The sequence below is a fragment of the Triticum aestivum genome, chromosome 6B (genome assembly GCF_018294505.1).
Source record: "Triticum aestivum cultivar Chinese Spring chromosome 6B, IWGSC CS RefSeq v2.1, whole genome shotgun sequence".
In the NCBI taxonomy this organism is placed as follows: Eukaryota; Viridiplantae; Streptophyta; class Magnoliopsida; order Poales; family Poaceae; genus Triticum; species Triticum aestivum.
Window position 1 is genome coordinate 466,691,457 of NC_057810.1, and position 22,924 is coordinate 466,714,380.

Genomic DNA, 22,924 nt, shown 5'->3' on the forward strand with positions numbered 1-22,924 from the left:
TTCCATTTTTTGGAATAAAATGAACAAACACAATTGCTATTATACGGATTAATATCACACACCAAATCGCTACTCAGTTCCCTACTTTATTCAAGTTATTACAAGATTTTAGATTTCATCAGTTTCATCAACCACCACGAGTCCACGAACACAAGAGCAACAAGCAACCACAGTGGTGTCCCACACGTCATGCTCGTAAGAATGAATATTCACTGGCAGGTAGGCCCCAGCAGAATCTGAACGGGTCGGCTACCGGCGCTGCTGCCGTCTCTCCTATAAATCCGTCCGCTCCGTTTGCACCTCCATCTCGCGGCCGCGCCTATCAGACACTGCACCTGTCATTGCTCCTTGAGCAGCAGAGTATTTGATAAGGCAAGGGAAGCAAGGCGGCCGAAGATGTCGACGTGCGCGGCGAGCCTGGCGCCGCTGCTGGGCACGGCGGCGGCGAACGCGACGGACTACCTGTGCAACCAGTTCGCGGACACCACGACTGCGATCGACTCGACGTACCTGCTCTTCTCCGCCTACCTGGTGTTCGCCATGCAGCTCGGCTTCGCCATGCTCTGCGCGGGCTCCGTCCGGGCCAAGAACACCATGAACATCATGCTCACCAACGTGCTCGACGCCGCCGCCGGCGCGCTCTTCTACTACCTCTTCGGCTTCGCCTTCGCCTTCGGCACGCCCTCCAACGGCTTCATCGGGAAGCACTTCTTCGGCCTCCGCGACGTTCCCCAGGTCGGCTTCGACTACAGCTTCTTCCTCTTCCAGTGGGCCTTCGCCATCGCCGCGGCCGGGATAACCTCCGGCTCCATCGCGGAGCGGACGCAGTTCGTGGCCTACCTCATCTACTCGGCCTTCCTCACCGGCTTCGTCTACCCCGTGGTGTCCCACTGGATCTGGTCCGCCGACGGCTGGGCCTCCGCCTCCCGGACGTCGGGGCCGTTGCTCTTCAACTCTGGCGTCATCGACTTCGCCGGGTCCGGGGTTGTGCACATGGTTGGCGGCGTGGCCGGGCTCTGGGGCGCGCTCATCGAGGGCCCCCGCATTGGGCGGTTCGACCACGCCGGACGAGCGGTGGCGCTGCGCGGGCACAGCGCGTCGCTCGTCGTGCTGGGCACCTTCTTGCTGTGGTTTGGCTGGTACGGGTTTAACCCCGGCTCGTTCCTCACCATCCTCAAGTCCTACGGCCCGCCCGGCAGCATCCACGGGCAGTGGTCGGCGGTAGGCCGCGCGGCCGTGACGACCACCCTCGCCGGCAGCACGGCGGCGCTGACGACGCTGTTCGGGAAGAGGCTCCAGACGGGGCACTGGAACGTGCTGGACGTCTGCAACGGCCTCCTGGGCGGCTTCGCCGCGATCACCGCGGGGTGCTCCGTGGTGGACCCGTGGGCGGCGATCATCTGCGGGTTCGTGTCGGCGTGGGTGCTCATCGGGCTGAACAAGCTGGCCGCGAGGTTCAAGTTCGACGACCCGCTGGAGGCGGCGCAGCTGCACGGCGGGTGCGGCGCGTGGGGCGTCATCTTCACGGCGCTGTTCGCGCGCAGGGAGTACGTGGAGCAGATCTACGGCGCGCCGGGGCGGCCGTACGGGCTGTTCATGGGCGGCGGGGGGCGGCTGCTGGGCGCGCACGTGGTGCTGATCCTGTTGATCGCGGCGTGGGTGAGCTGCACCATGGGCCCGCTGTTCCTGGCGCTGAACAAGCTGGGGCTGCTGCGCATCTCCGCCGAGGACGAGATGGCCGGCATGGACCAGACGCGGCACGGCGGGTTCGCGTACGCCTACACCGACGAGGACTCCAGCAGCAGGCCGGGCCGCGGCGCCGGCGGCAGCGTCGGAGGGTTCATGCTCAAGTCAGCGCAGACCTCGCAGGTCGCGGCCGACGCCACGTCCCCGAGCAGCTCGGTCTAGTGATTTACACTCTAATAACGGATACACGTATTTCATACACCTCGGTATGTTTGCACGCACAAATGACATGCGTGCAAGTGCAACGCCTCGGTATGTTTGCTCTTTTTATGTTGGGTTGGGTCTCGAACTCCTCAACGTTTGATGCTACGTGAGTACTACTACGTGATTGTATAATAAGATCCACGGGGGGAAGTAGTCTCCTATTTTTTTTCTGTGTGTATAAGCTATGCGCGTGTGTGTGGAACGAAGGGACAATGAGAATGAGACATGCACTCCCCTCCCCTCCCTGTCGCTCCGACGGCGCCGTCCACCTCCCCTCCCCCTCCCCTCCTTGCGCGTCCGGCCATGGCGTCCAGTCCGTCCTCGGCGGCGGGTCCGTCTCGCAGGGCTGGTGACCGGCCGGTGGTGTCCGGCCTGGGCATCTCCTCTTGCTCGGAGTCGTCCGATGGTCCCGGCGCGCTGGAGGTCTCGTCGCGGGCGCTCGCACCCCCCCCCTTGGGGCCGCGGCCCCGGCGGAGGCGATCGTGGCGGGCGGCGCTGTCCGGCCATGGGTTTCGGCCCAGCCCTCCAAGAAGTCGCTATGGAGGCGGCGTCACGCGGGTGCCCCGCAGCCGCGGCTCCCTTCCCCCACCGTCAGGCGCGAGGTCTCCCCTGACATGGACGGGCTCTGCTTCAGATGTCTCCGGGAGGGCCATCATCGCCAGGACTGCACCAACGCCATCGTCTGCATCAGGTGCGGTGATGAAGGCCATGGTTCGAGGGACTGTAAGCGCCCACGAAGCCCGTCTTCCGAGGTGGAGCTCCGCCGCCTCGCCATCGCCAAGGTCGCGCGCAGGACTGCCGGCGGCAGAGCCCGGTCGGGCACCCCTCCTCCTCCGCCCCCGCCGTCTCGAGCTGGTGCCGGCGCTGCGCTCGACCCTTGGCCCCGTCTCGCTACTCCGCGCCCGCTTCCACCGGCTCCAAGGTTGATGTTGCCGATGGACACGACCATGGACCCGTCCGAGCTGTGCGTCGTCAGGCGCTCCCGGTCCATGGATGATCTCGAGAGGCGGCTTCAGTCCGCGCTGGTGGTGTACGCGGCCGGTGCGCGCCGCGACCTTTCCCCGGAGTTCATCCTCGACGCACTGTACATCAAGGCCGGCATCGAGGCGGAGTGGGTGTCGATTCATCGCTTCAGGCCTGAGGACTTCATCGTCGTTTTCGCGAGGCAGGATCACAAGAACAGGGTCAGTGCGATGCCCGTAGTTGAGCACCGTGGAGTCCGGCTCTTCTCCAGGCCATGGATCCGCCAAGCTCAGGCGGTGCACGCTGCGTTTCAGTTCAAGGTCAGGTTGGTTCTGGAAGGCATTCCTCCGCACGCATGGGACAGGGAGGTGGCGGAGTCCTTGCTCGTTTCGTCTTGCTTGGTCGACATGCTGGAGCCGGAGACGAGTGGGAGGGCAGACCTGTCGGCATTCAAGCTCTCTGCTTGGACGGCGCAGCCGGAGGAAATACCCTCGCTCCGGTGGCTAGCAATTCCGGAGCCGGGCATGCGCTCACCGTTGATGGAGCCTACGTTGCTGCAGTACAAGATCCTTATCCACCTTGATGAGGTCTCCGACTACTCCGCCGTGGAGGAGCCGGCGTTCTTGGGCGTCTCCTCAGGCAGCGGTCAGAGTGGCATCCCGGAGTTCAGCAGCAGCGAGGGATTGAGGGGCGGGCGGGGTCCCAGTTCCGCTCGCAGAGATTGGAGCTTTGGAGTTCGCGACAACAGAGGCCAGTTCGCCGCCGGCCAAGGCGGTGTGGTCGCCGGCGGCAGCTCCCCAAGCAACCCGGCGCAAAGGCGCGGCGAGTCGGACTGGAGGCTTCCCTGCATGCCGCTGGCGTCGGCGCCAGCCCCGGCCAGCTGGCCCAGTACGGTGCGGGACAGGATTTCGGTCAGGCCGTTAGCTTTTGACCGCTTGACCTTACCAGCTGGCGGGTCGGGGGCTGGTGGTGGACCAACGGCTACACCGGTGCGGGAGGCATCCCAGGCAGCCTCGCCCAATCGCTTGATTTCAAACGAGGACCGTGGCGGAGCCCAGTTGAGCCAGGGACAGGGGAAGCAGTTGGAAGCTGCAGCTGTGGGGTCGCTGACTGCGGATGCCCCGACAGTGGCCCAGAAAGAGACGACCTCTCCACAAAGCAGAGGGCGGGTTGCAGCTATCCTAGAGGCGACAGGGGGTGGGACCCAACAGATGGAGCCACCAGTCGCACCAATCCGGTCGATGGCTGCTATGGAGGGGCCACCTAGGGGGGAGCCAATGGAGGTGCAACTCGCGAATCCCGAGCAGATGGAGGCTCCGAACCAGACAAGGGATTTGATATGCTTTGTGCCAATGATTAGAGGCGAGGCCAGGGGCCATGTGGCGCAGGAGATCGTGCAGCTGGACCCAGCTGATGGTTCCCATGCACGTACAGAGCTGCGGATTGGGCCTGGGGCGGACGGCCAATCGGCCACTGCTGTTGTACCCCAATCGCCATGCATGCAGCCCCCTAGCCTCGATCCAGCCTGCCAGGAAGGTACGGTTGGACAAAACGTGGTGGATCACCAAACCCTGGCGGTGGTTGAGGAGCCCTCAGGAGGAGGGATGACTGATCAAGAGGTGATCGCATATGGGAGGCTTAAGGCATTCTGCACCAGCATCATGAAGAAACTTGCCCCTCCGCTGTTGAAGGAAGTCGAAGCGTCCTCCCTCCGCCCCGATGCGGAGCCTTTCACACCCAAGCGAACGACGAGGGCTATGAAGCGTAACACAGCAGCGTCCACGGCTAAGGCAAAACCTGCGGAAAACGTGTTGTTGCGCACCTTGGGGCTGGTCCCTAACGACATGGTGCCAAACGAGGAGGCTGTGATGGAGCTCAAGCGACTGTTTGACTCCCCGCTGCGAGAGCAACACGTGCGTGTGCTCGCGGCGCTGTTTGGCAAAACACTGCCACCGGCGGAGGAGCTAGCGAGCGGTAGGATCGAGGCCGTCTCGGTGGTCTGATCTTGTTTGGCTGGTGTGGGTGTTGTACTAGGTTTCTTATGGAGTGCAACCCGGAGATTTTATGTTGGAACGTTCGCGGATTAAATAATCCTGTGAAGAAAAAGGCGGTTAGGGAGTTCTTGGCCTCGGTCAAGGTTAACTTAGTGTGCCTCCAGGAGACCAAGCTGGATGTTATGGATCCTTTCGTGGCTATACAATGTCTAGGCCCGTCGTTTGACGGCTTTGCTTACTTGCCTGCGGTGGAGACTCATGGGGGTGTTCTTCTTGCTTGGGACACCACGGTGATTACCATTGACCAGATTCAACTTGACACTAACTTCATAACAGGATGTGTTCACAACAAGGGCGGGATGGCCTGGTGGATTTCTGTGGTTTATGCGCCGCAAGGAGACGGGCCGAAAACCCAGTTCCTCCATGATCTTGGCGCCCGGAGGGCTGTCTGCCCGGGGCCGTCGATGGTTCTCGAAGACTTTAACATGATCCTTCGTGCGATAGAGAAGAACAACGCCAACATCAACAGGGCTATGATGGCAAAGTTCAGAGGTTTTGTGGACACCCACGAGTTAAAGGAGTTGTACATGCACGGTCGATCGTTCACTTGGTCCAACGAGAGGGGTACTCCGACGCTCACAAAAATTGACAGGGTGCTAGTATCAGTTGACTGGGAGTTGGCGCACCCTGAGAACTTGCTGCAGGCGCTATCATTGGGAGTTTCAGATCATGCGCCTCTGCACCTATCCACCAATGCCCACTTCTACCAAAAGAACAGATTTCGCTTCGAGGTGTTTTGGACTAGGCTCGATGGGTTTGATGAAGCGATTCGGGACGCTTGGGTATGCGACGAGTCCATTGTGGACCCATTCAAAAAGCTTGATGCCCTTTTCAGAAATGCGGCGACTTATCTTCAGGCATGGGGGCAGAGGAAGACGGGCAATATCAAGATCCTAATGGCTGTGGCTAATTGGCTGATATTCAGATTCGACCAGGTGCAGGAAGAGAGGATCCCGACTGACATGGAGATCTGGCTAAGGAGAACTTTGAAGCTCACTCTACTTGGGTTAGCCTCGCTCGAGAGAACCATAGAGAGGCAAAGATCGCGTATCAGATGGCTTAAAGAAGGGGACGCTAACACAAAACTTTTCCAGGCGGTGGCCAACGGTCGAAGATCCAAGAATTTCATCCCTAAAGTCAAGTATGGTGCGGAGATTGCCACCGACCATGGGAGAATGGAGGAGATCTTCTCGGAGGCCTATGACAATCTGCTGGGCAAGGCGGTGGCCAGAGACCACACGCTCGACCTAAATTACCTAGGCATGCCACAAGTGGACCTTGATGAGCTCGAAGAAATATTTACGGAAGAAGAGGTTTGGGAGGTTATCAAGGAGATCCCACCCGATCGTGCGCCCGGCCCTGATGGCTTCATTGGACTCTTCTATCATAAAGCATGGCCGGTGATCAAGAAGGATATCATGGCTGCGCTACTAAAGCTATTCGTGGGGGACTATAGGGGATTTGGTAGGCTCAACAAAGCGCATATGGTGCTGATCCCGAAGAAGGCCGACGCCATTGAGGTTGGTGACTATAGGCCAATCAGCCTTCCCCATAGTTTCTCCAAGTTGTTCGCCAAGCTGCTCGCAACCCGGGCTCGCAAAAGGATGCATGAGATTGTAAGCTCCAACCAATCCGCATTCATCAAGGGCAGAAACATCCACGATAACTTTCTGCTAGTCCGTCAGGTGGCCCGAAAAATTCACAACTCCAAGACCCATGGATTGTTCCTTAAGCTGGATATCTCCAAGGCATTTGACTCGCTCTTGTGGGCTTTCCTGACGGAGGTGTTGAGAGCAAAAGGATTCGGCGATGGATGGATTCAATGGGTAGTTGCCTTACTGTCCACGGCGAGCACAAAAATCATCATCAACGGGGTGCCAGGAAGACAAATCTTCCACGCCAAAGGGTTGAGACAAGTCGATCCGGTCTCGCCTTTGCTGTTCGTAATTGCGATGGACGCGCTCACGGCGCTGATCTGCAAGGCTTCCGAGGCAGGCACTCTCAGCTCGTTTCATGGTATTTCACCCTTACAGAGGCTGTCCATATACGCAGACGATGTGGCAGTCTTCGTCAGGCCATCTTCGCAGGACCTCACCTGCATTAGAGCTGTCCTGGACGCTTTTGGCATCGCTTCTGGGCTGAGGATCAACTACACTAAATCGGCGGCAATCCTGATCAGGGGAACGGAGGAGGAGAAAAACCTCGTGGTTAACATTCTGCACTGTCAGATGGGGACATTCCCATGCAGATACCTGGGCATCCCACTCGCTATTAAAGCACTCACTCGAGGCGATTGGCAGCCGTTGGTCGACCAAGCGAGGAAGTTCATCCCGGCTTGGCAACGAGGCCTGATTCAAAGGCCGGGAAGGCTCGTGCTGGTTAAGTCTGTGGTATCGGCTAGGCCTATACACCAACTCCTGGTGTTGGATGCGCCGATCTGGGTCTTTGAGGAGATTAAGAAATGGATGCGCGCCTTCTTTTGGGCGGGAAAGGAGAAGACAAACGGCGGTCAATGCCTTGTGGCCTGGGAGACGGTGTGTAGGCCAACTTGCTTTGGCGGCTTGGGGGTGAAGGACCTCCGGCTACAGGCGATTGCCCTCAGAGTCCGATGGGAATAGCTGCACCGTACAGACCCGGCGAGGCCATGGCAGGGCATACCTATGGCCGATGACGAGGAGGCCAGGATGGTTTTCAACTCCCTGGTCAAGATCTCTTTGGGCAATGGCGACCGGGTACTATTCTGGAGAGATAGGTGGATCCACGGCTTTACGGTGGCAGAAATTGCACCAACTATCATGGAGTTCGTCAACACTAGAGCCCGCAAATCTAGAACAGTTCGGCAGGCCTTGACCAACAACGCGTGGGCGCTGGATGTTCAGGGCGATATCTCCTTCACGGCACATATTCAAATTGCAAATCTATGCCTCGTGATCACCACTGTACCTCGCATCGAAGACCAGGATGATCAGTTCGCTTGGCCTTCCGATGTTTCAGGTGTCTATATGGCAAAATCGGTGTATCACAGGCTATGCCAGGGGCTTACCAGATCACCCACGGCACCGTGCATCTAGAGGAGCTGGGCACCGTTGAAGTGCAAAATCTTTGCTTGGCTAACAGTTCAATACAGACTCTGGACTTCAGACAGGAGAGCCCGACATGGACTCCAAGACCAGCCTTCTGCTTGCTTCACGTGTTTGCAAGAGGAGGACAACGCTGATCACATCATCGTTCAATGTGTCTACGCCAGGGAGGCTTGGCACCGATGCTTCGATTTCTTTCAGCTAAACATCGACCCACCGACGAATGAGAGCACGTTCCAAGATTGCTGGCTCCAACAAAGAAGGAATTTCACAGGCAGATCGATCCGAGGATTCGACTCATTCATCATAGGGATGGCTTGGGCATTGTGGAAGCAAAGGAATGCAAGAATGTTCAATCGACCTCATCAGCAAAAAACTCCGCCGCAATTAGTCGAGCAGGTGCTTCTAGAGCTCAAGGATTGGAGAGCGGCCGGATTAGGTGTAGGTGGTTTAGATCCTTTTATGAGAGAGTAGCCTAGTCGTGTCTGGTTGGTGTGGTGTTGGGTGTGCCATTGGGGATGTTTGCATCTCGCAATGGTATCTTGTAATTATTCTTTCTGCCTTCTATAAAGCTATGGTACGCCTTTGGCGTACTCTCGAAAAAAAAGAATGAGACATGCGAAGCTCGATGGTAGTGGAAAATCTCAATGTGATTTTCCCTCAACAATGTGATGCCCGATGCTTCACTTTTGTGAACGAAATGGAGTTTAGAAATTGTTGGGACCGACTATACGTCAGGTACCTGGATTTTTTTCATCCATCAATCACTTATCATAGGAACCCTAGATCTTAATCGAACGGCCCAAAACAATTGGTATTGTTCATCTTCAACCTCCCTCCTCTCTTGTTCCTCTCGCAGCCCCCAGCTTGCCCCGTCTTAACTGCCGGCCTCCACCACCCGTGGCCAGCGGGCGCTACCGCGCACCACCTCGCCGCCCCGCCCTCGCCTCAACCTTCCCCAGCGCTGTTGCTGGCCACCGCCCCGACCTTCCCGCTACTCCGGCGATCCCCTGCACCCCACCCCTAAGATAAATAGTGGGGCTCTCTTCTCTGGCAAGGTCCGGCGTGCAAGAAGGAAGAAGGTGACTGACGCTAGAAAATTTTTCAGGTATCTAAGAAATAGCAAAACCGAAAATTGTTGGAGTTGGAAGCTCAAATGAGGATTTTCTTTTGCCGCAAGAGGGAACTCGTGTGTTGCTCATCTTTTTTTAAAAAACTTAGGTAACTTTGTCAAATTAAAGAACAATTACATCATCCACCTTTCTCACCAAAAAAAGAAGTTACATCATCCAACAGGCACTTTAGAATAGATGTCGATGGCTCCTCTAACTACAAAGACGTTGGTGTTGAGACCGCTAGCGGAGTTAGTTTATGAGAGACAACATTTGCCTCCCTTACACAGTGAAGGAATGAAACCAAAGCATGTCATGGAGAGAGGATGATACAATCTGCACCATGGTGGCCGCTCCCAAGGCTGTGAAGCCCCCTCCTGCATCATGTTGATCACTTCCATGTTCCATGTAGTCCAGTTCCACAATCAGAAGTAGTCTGTTCCTGAGTGCATAGGCCTCTGCCATTGATGCATCGCCAACATTCTCAAGTCGTTGTTAAATACAGCAATAAACCCCCCTTTGTCGTCTTGAAGAACATTTGCTTATGATGTTTTTAGTCTTGCTTATCATGTTTTATCCCTAGCCATGGAAGTGGCTTAAAAAAGAGTCTGACATGTGTTAGATTCCCCGCAAAAAAATGTGTTAGATTATCAATGGTTCCAGCGACGGATATGGTATGGAATTCTCCCTCCATTACTCCATTGTGCTCAACTGTTGAGTGCACGAAAACTTGGTACCATAGGGATTGTTTGGTTCCTATTCACATCTTGCCACACTTTGTGTTGAACCGGTATGGGCCCTAGCCCATCAAGATCTGTCTCTTGGGCCCAAGCCCATGAGAGGTGCTGACCTAGAAGAGGAGCCCCTCTTCCCCCTGCCCCCGTGTGAACCGCCATACACGAGAGGAACCTCACGCGAGTCACAAGACACCACCTGCTCTCCTCTCTGTAGGTACTCCCCCTCTCGTCTCAACATGGTATCAGAGGCCAGCGACGGCGGGGCCTAAGGAGACGGCGGCGACGTCCAGCGAGGTGGCGGCGGATCTGGCACGCGCGGGAGGCTGCGGTGAGCTGCACGCACGAGAGACGCGGGGAGCGGCCCGGTAGAGCTGCGCGGGCGACTGCTGCTGCTACTTCTTGGACCGGAGGCAGAGCCCCTGCTTGAGCTCTTCCTCGTCCTCGGGCGGCTGCAGAGGCAGAGGAGCTGCTCGGGGTGGTTGCTGGCGTGCGTGTGCTGAGCGGCAGCAGGCAGAGGAGCAGGGGAGGAGCACTAGTGGAGAGAAGGAGTGCGTGCGTCCTGCGTGCGCTGTGGTGCTGCTGAGCGGAGAGTAGAAAGGGAAGAGATCGAGCGGAGAGGAGCTGCTGCTGGGCACTGTGGTCCTGGAGGCTGCGTGTTTGCTGCTGCTGACTCTGTTGTTGCTACTGCTGGTGCTGCTGAGGGGGAGAAGGAAGAGGAGGTGCTGGAGCTTGTTCCTGCGAGGAGCTGCTGCTGGTTGGAAAGAGAGGAAGAGGTGTTGCTGAAGCTGAGCTGCTGCTGGTTGGAAAGAGAAGAAGAGGTGTTGCTGAGTTTTGCTGTTGCTGCTTATCCCGCCAAACGATGGCTGAACCAACTGGTCTTGCCGAGGCTTTGGAGAAGCTCGCGGAGTCCAACTCTGGGGCCATCGTTCCTCGACAGGAAGTGGCTCAAAAGCTTGAAATGTCGCCCTTGGACATGAAGCTAGAGGGGGCAACAAATTATTTGAGCTGGTCCAGGAGGGCTTTGTGGGCTGTGGAGCAGAAGGAGCTTGATGGATATTTGTTGGGCACCGTTGTAGAACCAAGGGACAAGAGTAGTGCAGAGGGCAAGAGGTGGAAGGTCATCCACTCTGTACTTATGGTGTGGTTGTTGAACTCCGTGGTGCCCTCCATTGGACGCTCTGTGGAGGGGCTATCCTCACCTGCTGAGATATGGAAGATTCTGTCCACTCAATACTCTGGCAAGGGCAATGTCATGCTCATTGCTTAGATTGAGGACAAGATTAGGTTGCTGCGTCAAGATGATGGCATGTCAGTGATGACATACGTGGCAGAACTGCAGGCTCTGTGGGCTGACCAGGATAACTGTGACCCCTTGGAACTCTATGATGCGGCTTCAATCGAGTCAGGGCATAAGTGGATGGCACGCAGCCGTGTGCTAAAATTTTTGGCTGGCCTCAAAGGTTGCTTTGATGGCAGGAAGGCTTCCCTGTTGCACCAACCTAGTCTGCCTACCATTCCTGAGGCTATTGCAGCCATGACTCAAGAGGAGGTGCGCCTATCCCTTGAGCATGCAGACATGAAGGTTGTGCCAGCTTCGACATTTGCAGTCACTGAGTGCATGGAGTGGGGAGATCCCACCAAATGTCATATCTGTGGGAAGGTAGGTCATTGGAAGAGAGAATGTCCAACTCGTGGCAGAGGCAGGGGATATAACAGAGGAGGAACATGCAGAGGTAGAAGTGCTAGAGGCAGAGGTGGATACTCAAAGACCTCATGGGGCCAGGCTTCTAGAGGTAGAGGTGGCTACTCAGGACACTCAGGGGGTCAGAGGGCTCACATGGCCGTTGCAGGAGACACTGGGACGTCCAAAGGCAAAGATGTAGATGATGTTGTCTATGGAGACTTTGCTCACTGGGCCTCCACTGATGAAGGTAATCCGGAAAGAGCATCTCTTGCTACTAATGAGAGTGCTCCAGAGTGGGTTCTTGACTCTAGAGCATCTAAGCATGTTGCTAGTAACTCCTGTGTGTTCGAATCTTACACTAAGCATCCTCCCTCTCACACGGGCACTATACAAACGGTTGATGGCACAAAACAGCCAGTCATAGGGGTTGGTACAGTAAAGTGTACTCCGACCATTTCCCTATCGTCAGTTTTACATGTGCCAGCCTTTCCTGTCAATTTGGTCTCTTTCAGTGCACTCATTGATCAAATGGACTGTCATGTGATCCTTGACAAGTTCGGTTGCTTGATTTAGGTGCGCCAGACGAGCCAGACGGTTGGGACTGGCACCAGGCGTAGGGGGCTCTGGTACATGGACCAGGAGGTGCAGCCGGACTTGGTGTGTGCTGCAACCATGGAGGATAAGGATAAGCAGGCGATGATCCATCACTGTAGGATGGGGCATGTATCTTTTGATAAGATGAGTAGAATATTTCCGGATGTTATGTGTGGAATAGGCAAAGGCAAGCTGACATGTTATGCTTGTGAATATGCAAAACACACACGGGCCTCATATGTGAGTAAGGGGCTCAGGAGCATATCTCCTTTTATGCTTATTCATTCGGATGTATGGACTAGCCCAGTGGTGTCAATGAATGGGAAGAAGTATTTTGCTACCTTTATTGACTGCTATTCTCGCATGACTTGGATTTACTTGATGCGTCACAAGGATGAGGTGTTTAGCTGTTTTCAGAACTTCCATGCTCTTGTAAAGAACCAGTTTCAGGTACAGGTCAAGGTGCTCAGGACGGACAATGGAACGGAGTATGTGAACAACATTTTTGGGGCTTTCATGGCTGACCATGGGATTCTTCATCAAACTTCATGTCCAGACACCCCCCCCTCAGAATGGAGTGGCCGAACGGAAGAATGGTCATGTTCTTGAGGTTGCTCGGTCGTTGATGTTTACCATGAATGTGCCTAAGTTCTTGTGGGATGATGCAGTTATGACAGCCACATACTTGATCAACCGAACACCTTCTAGGATACTTGGCATGAAATCTCCGTCTGAGTTGATCGTTGGAGATAATAAGTTTGTTGTTCCCCCAAAGTTGTTTGGCAGTACCTGCTTTGTTCATGATCACCGACCATCTGTTGGCAAGCTTGATCCTTGGGCAGTGAAGTGTGTCTTTCTGGGATACTCATCTAGTCAGCAAGGGTATAAATGTTGGTGTCCCTCTGAAAAATGCAGGTTTGTAAGTATGGACGTTACATTCAGGGAGTCTAAGCCATTCTATGGTGAGCCGACTGATCTCAGTCTCCTGTTTGCAGAGCTTGACCATGTACACCCTGTGCATGATGATCAAGAGGGGGAGAAGGATGTGTCTCATACTCACGGTGATTCTGTGGACATTAACACTGATAATGATGTGCAGGCTCAGGTTCAACCAATAGTGGGTACAATTCCGGTTAGTACCATCACCGATGATGATGTGCGGGCTCATGTCGAGCCAACTGTCGATACACTTAAGATTGGTGCTCTCCAGGTTCCTGTTCAGGATCGATGGCAGACGAATACCCTGGTGTACTCTCGGCGGCAACCACAAGTGCAGGGGGAGCAGCAAGGCAGGGAGGCAAGAGTGCAGGGGGAGCAGCAAGGCAGGGAGGCAAGAGTGCAGGGGGAGCAGCAAGGCAGTGAGGCAAGAGTGCAGGGGGAGCAGCACGGCAGTGAGGCAAGCTCATCTGACACAGTGGAGCTGCCCATTGCGTTGCGAAAACCTACACGTGAAGTGGCAAGGAAGGGTGAGGTAGCAAGGAAGGCTCTGCCAAAGGATGATGCTTGTGATGACCTTGATATTGGCAATTTTGTGTCTTACAAGGCTTTGTCACCTTCATATAAGGCGTTTGTTGCCTCTCTGCAAACTGTGTCTATCCCTAGGGATTGGAAGGCTGCAAAGCAAGATCCGAAGTGGCGTGAATCGATGATAGAGGAGTTAGAAGCATTGAAAAAAAACAAGACATGGGTGCTAACCACATTGCCGGCAGGAAAGAAAGCAGTGAGTTGTAAGTGGATTTTTACTGTGAAGCAGAATCCCGAGGGCAAGGTGGAACGGTATAAGGCTAGATTGGTCGCCAGAGGATATAGTCAAACTTATGGAATTGACTATGATGAGACATTTGCTCCAGTTGCAAAGATGAACACGGTACTGGTATTGGTCTCGTGTGCTGCAAACTTTGGGTGGAAATTGCACCAGTTAGATGTCAAGAATGCCTTCTTACATGGTGACTTGAAAGAAGAGGTATACATGGAGATACTGCCAGGTTTTGGCACAGAACAGACTACGGGGAAGGTATGCAGGCTGAAGAAATCCTTGTATGGTCTGAAGCAATCGCCGAGGGCATGGTTAGATAGGTTCAGACGAGCTGTTTGGAATATGGGGTATGGCCAATGTAATGGTGATCACACGGTGTTCTATAGACACACTAATAAGAAGATCACCATTGTTGCAGTGTATGTTGATGATATCATCATCACTGGAGATGATGAGGAGGAAATAAAGAGAGTGAAGGGGTGTCTGAGCAAGGAGTTTGAGGTAAAAGACTTAGGAAATCTAAAGTACTTCCTTGGCATAGAAGTGGCTCGGACAGAGAAGGGAATATCTTTGTGCCAACGAAAATACACCTTGGATCTTTTGAGTGACATGGGCATGATGGGATGTCGTGCAGCCCCTACTCCAATTGAACAAAATCATCAAGTAACAACACAATCAGGTGAGCTAGTGAATAAGGAAGATTATCAGAAGATGGTTGGGAGGTTATTGTACTTGTGTCATACCAGGCCTGACATTATGTATGTCGTGGGGGTGGTGAGCAGATACATGCATGGACCAAGGAGTGGGCATCTTGATATTGTTCACAGAATCCTGAGATACTTGAAGGGGACTCCGGGTAAAGGGTTGTGGTTTGCGAAGAGTGGACATCTTGAGGTGGATGGCTATAGTGACTCTGATTGGGCTAGCTGTTAAGACGATAGATGATCAACTTCAGGCTACTGTGTGTTTGTGGGAGGAAATTTGGTGTCATGGAGAAGCAAGAAACAGAATGTTGTGTCTAGATCAACAGCAGAAGCTGAATATAGAGCATTATCTCAAGGGTTGTGTGATATGCTCTGGGTGAAGCACCTACTATGCGAGTTGAAACTCTTGAGGAAGGGACCCTTAAGGGTGTGGTGTGACAATCAGTCAGCTATAGCCATTGCTAATAACCCAGTTCAACATGATAGGACGAAGCATGTGGAAATTGATCGCTTCTTCATTAAAGAGAAACTTGATGCTGGGATCATCAGCCTTACTCATGTCAGCTCTGGGCAGCAGTTTGCAGATTGCTTGACAAAGGGACTGGGAACAAAGGACTGTAACTTGGCGTGTGACAAGATGGGGATGGTAGATATCTACCACCCATCTTGAGGGGGAGTGTTGAACCGGTATGGGCCCTAGCCCATCAAGATCTGTCTCTTGGGCCCAAGCCCATGAGAGGTGCTGACCTAGAAGAGGAGCCCCTCTTCCCCCTGCCCCCGTGTGAGCCGCCATACACGAGAGGAACCTCACGCGAGTCACAAGACACCACCTGTTCTCCTCTCTGTAGGTACTCCCCCTCTCGTCTCAACACTTTGCTACACCTCAAGTTAGACAAGTTTTAAGTTAGGTGCATGTTTGTCGGTTTGGTTCTAGCCACACCTAGGACAAAGACTATTTGAGCTTTGCTACACCTGCATAGACTTACATGAATTTACGTACTGACTAGGAAACGAAGCTGACTTAGCATAATTTAATTAGAAGAAAAAATGTCTCGGGCCCTACCCCGTCAAATTCAGGGGGTATTATTAGTTGAGCTGTAAGTTTACGTAGGCTATTCGTAGATGTATCATCTTTAGGATTATTTTACGAGCAATATGTCCCACGTGACATTCACACAAAAAATATAGCAAGATTCCCTAAGGCAAGCCAAAATGTGGCTAAGAACCTCAAGTTAGGCAAGTGTGACAAAAAAATGTGACAACATATGGCAAAGATATCACAAACCAAACAGGCCCATAATGCCAGCTTTTGGGTTTCGACTCCTCAAGTCCACACCACATCATGCACAATCTTTACTCCGTCTCCGTCCCTTGTTCGCTGCTATGCACTCGTCTTTATTTTGTGCTTACAGCAGAACTGGGATTGTGTAATCCTTCCTGTTGCTACATTGAATGGATCACTAAAACTAGATTATAATTCAGGAGCTTGCTAATTGCCAGGAGATAACTGCACTTGTCAGTTCTCGCCGGCTACAGGCATTAGCCAACAGGAAAGGATCGAAGATTTTATCTGCTTTTGGATTGATCATATCATGGTGAAACATACGGTTCACATTTACATGGCGAGGCATCGCTGGAATGATTCTCTGGTCGAGTGTAAAGGAGCACTTTTATTCCCCGTCTCGTGCTGTTGGTGCACTGCATTGTACCTTGCATGTTTGTTCTATAATCTGCACCATCCTTTTCGACTTGCATTTCTTCTGGCTAGATCGCAACGGCAATGTCCGGTGCTCATTTCCCCATGCCCTTCCCTGATCCTGCCATTTGACACATTCTGAGCAGGAAGATATGGAAGCTACACACATCTGCTAACTTGGATTTTCTTTTCCCTTGAAAGAATCACCTTTTCACCAAGTTGTGGAGACATGATGAGAGGACGAGAATACCTCAATTTACGATAAATCAATAAGAAAGAGAAACCAGCTAAGCTAAGAAAGCGCAAAATCTACGATCGCAAAATATGTAGTCATACTGCTGCACAGAGCATATTGTTAGGGCCAGGGCCCCACAATTCTCATCCAAGTAATAATGGCCTTTTCAGGCCAGTGATGTGCAACAGATTCCAACTTCCTGCATATATCTGTCACCCCAACTGGCTATTCCAGCAGCTAAATTAATGCTTCTTAATAGGTTCAAACTCCAGATTACATGAAACCGATAGAACCGTTTAAGAGAACTCCACAAAATGATTAAATATGGAATTACCTGCTGAAATACATGCATGGAAATGTATAGACAACTTCTGTCATTTGTTCTACACTCCATCTTTAGCTTCTATCATCCTTTTGCTGGCTTCTAGAATAAGCTGGAATAAGCTGCCCCCTACCCAGCTTATTCTAGAAGCCCAACCAAATTTTTTCTTTTAGAACCCTAGTAGTTAAGACTTGACTAGTAGGCTTCTCAAAAAACAAATTTGGTTGGGCGTCTGGAATAAGTTGGGTAGGGGGGCAGCTTATCCTGGAAGCCAGAAAAAGCCAGCAAAAGAACTGGCCAACAATGGCAGGAGACAGGAGCATTATGCGCAGTGATGTTGGTTTTGAAAAACATCCAGCATAGATGTTTAAAATCCGCCCACAAACCAGAAACTTACTATGTCCGACTACTAATAATATCAACCTGACGAAAGTACAAATGGTGGCAACCAGCAATTTGACTGAGTAAATAAACTTTTTGGATAAAAAAAAACATGCATCTAACAAATTGGTACTAGTAAATAACAGTAGCAGTTACAGAACAATAGAGGCTTTAAGCTGTGATAATAAAGTGGATCAGTAGGTGGTACAAGATGTTTTGCTTCCCAGCCAATTGCAAGGCTCCACAAAGGGTAACAGTTCTGCATTTGATTGAACTGGTTTTGCCAACTCATATTTTTTTAATCAGGACTTCATAAGTTTGCATGAATATTTTACAAAGCTAACCTATCAGCAAAGGATAGTTCCAACTTCCAAACATGGTTTTTGCTATCGCTACATTAAAACGCATGCAGCAAAGTCGATTGCTTCCAGTAATTTAGCAACAATTTTATAGTTTGATTCAGTCATTTGTACTCCCTCCGTAAAGAAATATAAGAGCGTTTAGATCACTACTTTAGTGATTTAAATGCTCTTATATTTCTTTACAGAGGGAGTACTAAATAAATGACATCCAACATATCCTATCAAAACAAAACGGAGTTCTCATATATAATTAGAAAACACACAAGTATATATTTTAACTAGACCCTCCAATTAACAGTAATATATCTTCAACACTTCACTTTTCCCATCCAAAATAATGCAACAGTATTTCTCCTCATCTATTAGCCTTTCTAAATTGAAATGTATTTTGTTTAGCGTTAATATTTCTCAAGGATTGAGAATAATAGGATTAACCAAACACATTTTACAACTGTACCAAACTGGATTTTCATTTTCATTTTCCTTTGCTTAGGATCTCGTCTTACTTGTGGAAGTAATTGGTCAATAAGTACTTTGTAAACTTTGAAGTCATTAAACTACAGGTAAACAAGATATACTTTGTTATCTTGTTATAATAAAGTGGATCAGTAGGTGGTACAAGATATACTGCAAAAAGTAGATCAGATTGGAAGGCTTACTTTTAGTTTTAGGAAAGGTACCCTAAATCTGAGGTGCAGCCCTGCAAGCAGCCAAAGTTACCCTTCTATTTCAATGATATACCTTCCTTTGCATTGCTCTAAATAAAAGAAACAGATAGAACAGCCAAAGTTACTGAAGTATTCATAGACATCACAGTAGCTGGAACCGAGAGAAAAACAAATTTCACTTAAGCCATCGCAAACCACACTAGTTGTGATCTTTTCCGTCTTCCATGTTTTGAAAAGTTTTGCCGATACACAATGAAACCATGCTTTGAGAACAGTCTTATGTGATATACTCAGCATGGAATCACCTTTTTGCAGTATATTTCCAAAACCACCAATGCTTTAGAAAGGGTTATGTGACTGATTGTAAATGTGCGGCTTGCTTGAACAGTTGCACCAACCCAAACATACTCATGAGATCCTATAGTCTATCCTGTTTTCACTAAATCATCTGAGTTATCATCCTAGAAAAGTTTGGAGAACAAGCAAATTGAACATCACAGTGTAGGTTATATGAAGTAAGATGATATACATCTTAATAAAGTGGCAAACCAAGAAAGAGGGGGAAATGAGTGAGTATTCTATTGAGGACAAGTTTCTACACCATACAGGTGGTCAATTTCTGTTTGACATGTTACTATTGATAGATACTAGATAGTAGGCTAGCTTCCACCAGTCACAATGCAAAATGGCATATCAGATTGTCAGGCAATAGTCGCTAACCAATAGAAACACAGAACATCGATCTAATCAACAGAACAGCAGTGAAGACAAAAGATAGGGAAGCTACATGTGGGACTGAATGTGGGACTGCTAGCAGCACTAAACCGGCACCAATTAATAAGATTAACATAAATATATAAGGTCATTCATAATTTAAATAATCAATATGAATGACATGAAAATACATGCATACCTTATGCACCAATTGCGCTATGAAATAGTAACGCATAAGTCCGCTACACAAGTACAGTACACTACTGGCATAAGTACTACCTCTGGCATGGAGTAACCTGATAGTGGGGTTCGAGGGAACACCTTCATGTGTGCATCCAGCATAACTCCTAATCAGCCTAGGTCAAAAGTTTCAATTTACCCCACTTCACTTACGGAATAGAAGCTCACGACTTTCAAACTAAAACTATCAATCTTTCCAAATCAATCATCACGGGCTTTTCTTCTATTTTGGCTTCAGCCTGTAATGTCTACTTCTCCTAATACTATATAGGCAGAGCTCCTGTTGCGTCTATAAAAAATTAATCCTGACACATTTCCATTGAAGCCACTAATTCCACAAGAGTGTTACAGATATCCTCTGATACAGGATGAGTATCGTCGCCAGAGTAAAACATATGTGTCTTGCGATCCACCTCGATCCAACTACAACCAGGCACTTTCTTGCCCATATCCTCCTGCATCAGCTTCCGTACCTTCGTAACCTGTTCCCAGGATCCACCTTCACTGTATAAGTTTGCCAGCATCACAACATAATTAACATTGTTTGGATTCAACTGCAGTAATTTTCTTATAGCAAACTCAGCAAGCTCTAGCTGTCTGTGTATCCTACAGGCATTGAGAAGTGACCCCCAAATGACCTCATCTGGTTGGACTTTCATATCTTTAATAACATTCATTACATCTTCAAATCGTGCTGCTCGACCAAGAAGGTCAATGATACACCCATAATGCTCAATCTCCGGCTCAATTCTCAGCTCATCGCACATGAGTTCAAAGTACATAAGCCCTTCATCGACAAATCCACCATGGGTGCACGCATTTAACAATCCCACAAATGTAACCTCATCAGGTTCAATTCCCGCGTCCCTCATCTCACCGAAGACAGCAATTGCACTCTTGCTGTGCCCATGTAGTGCAAGGCAATTAATCAGACAATTCCATGTGGTCAGACTCTTGTCGGAAAACTCATCAAACATCCACCTCGCCCCCTTCAAAGTCCCGCATTTGCCATACATATCAATCAACCCATTCACAACAGACGAGCCAAAACCAACACAGCTCCTCCACGCATAACCATGGATCACCTTCCCGATTTTCAGCATCCCAAGGTGCCCACATGCAGACAGCACACAAGCAACTGTGGTCCCATTCGGCCGGAACCCCTCTTCCACCATCCTGCTACAAATCCCCAGAGCCTCCAGAAACAATCCATTCTGCGTGCAGCCAGCGATCATCGCGTTCCACGCAGCCACATCCCTCTCGGGCATCCGTTCAAACAGAACAATCGCATCTCCGACCTTCCCGGCCCTTGTGTAGCCGGACAGCAGCGCGGTCCAGGAGACCACATTCCTCTCGGTCAAACCATCAAACAACTTTCGTGCGTCCAGCATCATGCCATACCTCGAGTACCCATCAAGCAGCGAAGTCCTTATAACATCATGCGCGTGGAACCCGCTCTTGTAGGCGTGCGAATGGATCGACCTAACCAGCTGGACGCCGACGACGCAGGCGGCGCGGAGGACTAGCGGGTAGACGAACTGGTTGGGCGCGGAGCGGCCGCGGCGGAGCATACGGAGGAAGAGGGCGAGGGCGTCCCGGGCGTACGCCTGCGCGGGGGACGCGGCGGCGTAGGCGGAGAGCATGGCGGAGTAGAGGAAGACATTGGGATAGGGCGTGGAGTCGAAGAGGCGGCGGGCGTACGGGAGGCAGGAGAGGCGGAGGGATGCGAAACGGAGGAGGTGGAAGGTGGTGGGCTGCGTGGCGGCGCGGGCGGTGACGATGGAGTGGGCATGGAGCTGCTTCAGGTGAGCGAGGGTGGCGCAGCGGGAGAGAACGCCGACGAAGTCGCCGTGGGAGAACGGAGGAGGTGCCGGAAGCATCGTCGCGTGGCGCCGCGCGGGGCTTTTTTTTGGGGGGGGGGGGGGGGGGGGGGGGGTTTGTGCTGTGTGAGAGTTTTACACAGACAGGAGCTGTGTTTCGCTTACGACGAGACCACCTGTATGACACCCATGGGCGTCAAACAGGCGAGGCTACGCCTAAAAGTCTGGACATGTCGGCCGGCCCACAGTGGCGCGAGCGTTTTTCTGAAGTTTTTTTATTAGTCAGTTTTTCTCCAAACAAAACCGAATGTTGTTTTGAATGGAGCTAAATATTTCAAAACCAATTGAAAAAATAGAAAAAGTATTTCAGAACTTTTTTCAGTATGTGTTTATATAAAAAGCTTCAGTACATACATAAAATTTCACGGCATATCAAAATGTAAAGTGTGTTTTTAAAAAATGTTCATTGTATAATTAAAAAGGTTTTATCATATACTAAAAAATGTTTGATGTATAAAAAAATAGTTCATCGTATATAAAAAAAGTTTAGTGTGTACTTAAAAAATGTTCACCATATACTAAAAAAAGTGCAATTTGTACTCCCTCTGTTTTTATTTAGTCCGCATATTAGCTTTGATCAAAGCCAAACTTTATAAACTTTGACCAAGTTTATAAACAAAAATATTAACATATACAATAATGAATCAATACTATTAGATTTATTATTGAATTTACTTTCACATCATATAGATTTGTTACAGTAAATGTTTATATTTTTTCTATAAGCTTGGTCAAACTTTATGAAATTTGACTTCAGTCAACTCTAATGCAGAGTAAATAAAAACGGAGGGAGTACTAAAGAACAAATCTTAGATATAGAAAAAAGGAAAAGAAAAATAAACATGAAGAAAAAAGAAAGAATAATCACACACAGAAAAAACAAAGGAAAACTAACTTATAGTCAAGAACCAAAAAAGGCTTCTGCTAGGCATCATCGAGTTGATAACCGTGAAAAATCAGCCGCCTTGTTAGCCGTATGATCTACTGAAATCAGTTCGCTCAGATTATTCACGTGGGGTGCACAAAGCCTAGGCTTTCACACATCACGTGGGCGCCGAGGACCATAAGGCTGTTTAAACGCGTCGTTGCTCGATGCACCCTTGAAGCATCTCCATGGGCCCGGCCAACTACTACTAAATCTGCTACGTGGTCGATGTAGAAAACCTTCCATTCCGTTCAAAAGAAAACAGTGTAGCAAGCGATCCATGTTAACAAGAGCATATGCGATGGTAAAAAACTATAAAATCTGTGTAAATTGGAAGAGAATGTTAGGCATCACCAGGATGATCCTAGGTGCTTGTTTGTGCAATTCCTTGCCCTTTGTTTTTTGGAGGTTGTAATCAGAAATAGTGAGGGACTGATTTGTTTGCTAATGCACACAGAGAGAAATAGTTCCTAGAGTATCAAGAAGATTGCTATAATCTTTTGAGAAGTTTACTATAAACTTCGGTGAAAGTCTTCTACGATGCATTAACGTTCAATATGCGGCTCTATCCTTGGTGGGACCTTTGAGTTCCTCTCGGATAGGATCGCTTATTGGGAGTGACATTAACGTTCGATGACGAATTGACGATATGTATTATATGAGTTGTGTGTTTTGGTGACCGAAAGTTGTTCGAAGTCCCAGATAAGATCACAGACATGACGAGGAGTCACGAAATGGTCGAGATATAAAGATTGATATATTGGAAGGTTTTGTACGGACACCGGAATGGTTCCGAAGAGGTTCGGGGATTTTTCGGAGTACCGGGAGGTTACCCGGACCCCCCCCCCCCTCCCCGAAAAGATAATG

The 22,924-nt window shown here is 50.5% G+C and overlaps 2 protein-coding genes across 2 annotated transcripts; one reads left to right on the forward strand and one right to left on the reverse strand.

Moving 5' to 3' along the window:
• Positions 1–310: 310 nt before the first annotated feature.
• On the forward strand, positions 311–2,120 carry LOC123137496 (ammonium transporter 1 member 2). The gene has a single exon (XM_044557280.1). The coding sequence runs from the start codon at positions 397–399 to the stop codon at positions 1,906–1,908; it is 1,512 nt and encodes a 503-aa protein (XP_044413215.1). The 5' UTR covers positions 311–396; the 3' UTR covers positions 1,909–2,120.
• Positions 2,121–19,141: 17,021 nt separating this feature from the next.
• Positions 19,142–21,157, reverse strand: LOC123137497 (pentatricopeptide repeat-containing protein At1g33350). The gene has a single exon (XM_044557281.1). The coding sequence runs from the start codon at positions 21,130–21,132 to the stop codon at positions 19,552–19,554; it is 1,581 nt and encodes a 526-aa protein (XP_044413216.1). The 5' UTR covers positions 21,133–21,157; the 3' UTR covers positions 19,142–19,551.
• Positions 21,158–22,924: the final 1,767 nt, after the last annotated feature.

Coding starts and splice junctions, on each gene's coding strand:
- LOC123137496 (XM_044557280.1), top strand. CDS start 397: ATGTCGACGTGCGCGGCGAGCCTGGCGCCGCTGCTGGGCACGGCGGCG.
- LOC123137497 (XM_044557281.1), bottom strand. CDS start 21,132: ATGCTTCCGGCACCTCCTCCGTTCTCCCACGGCGACTTCGTCGGCGTT.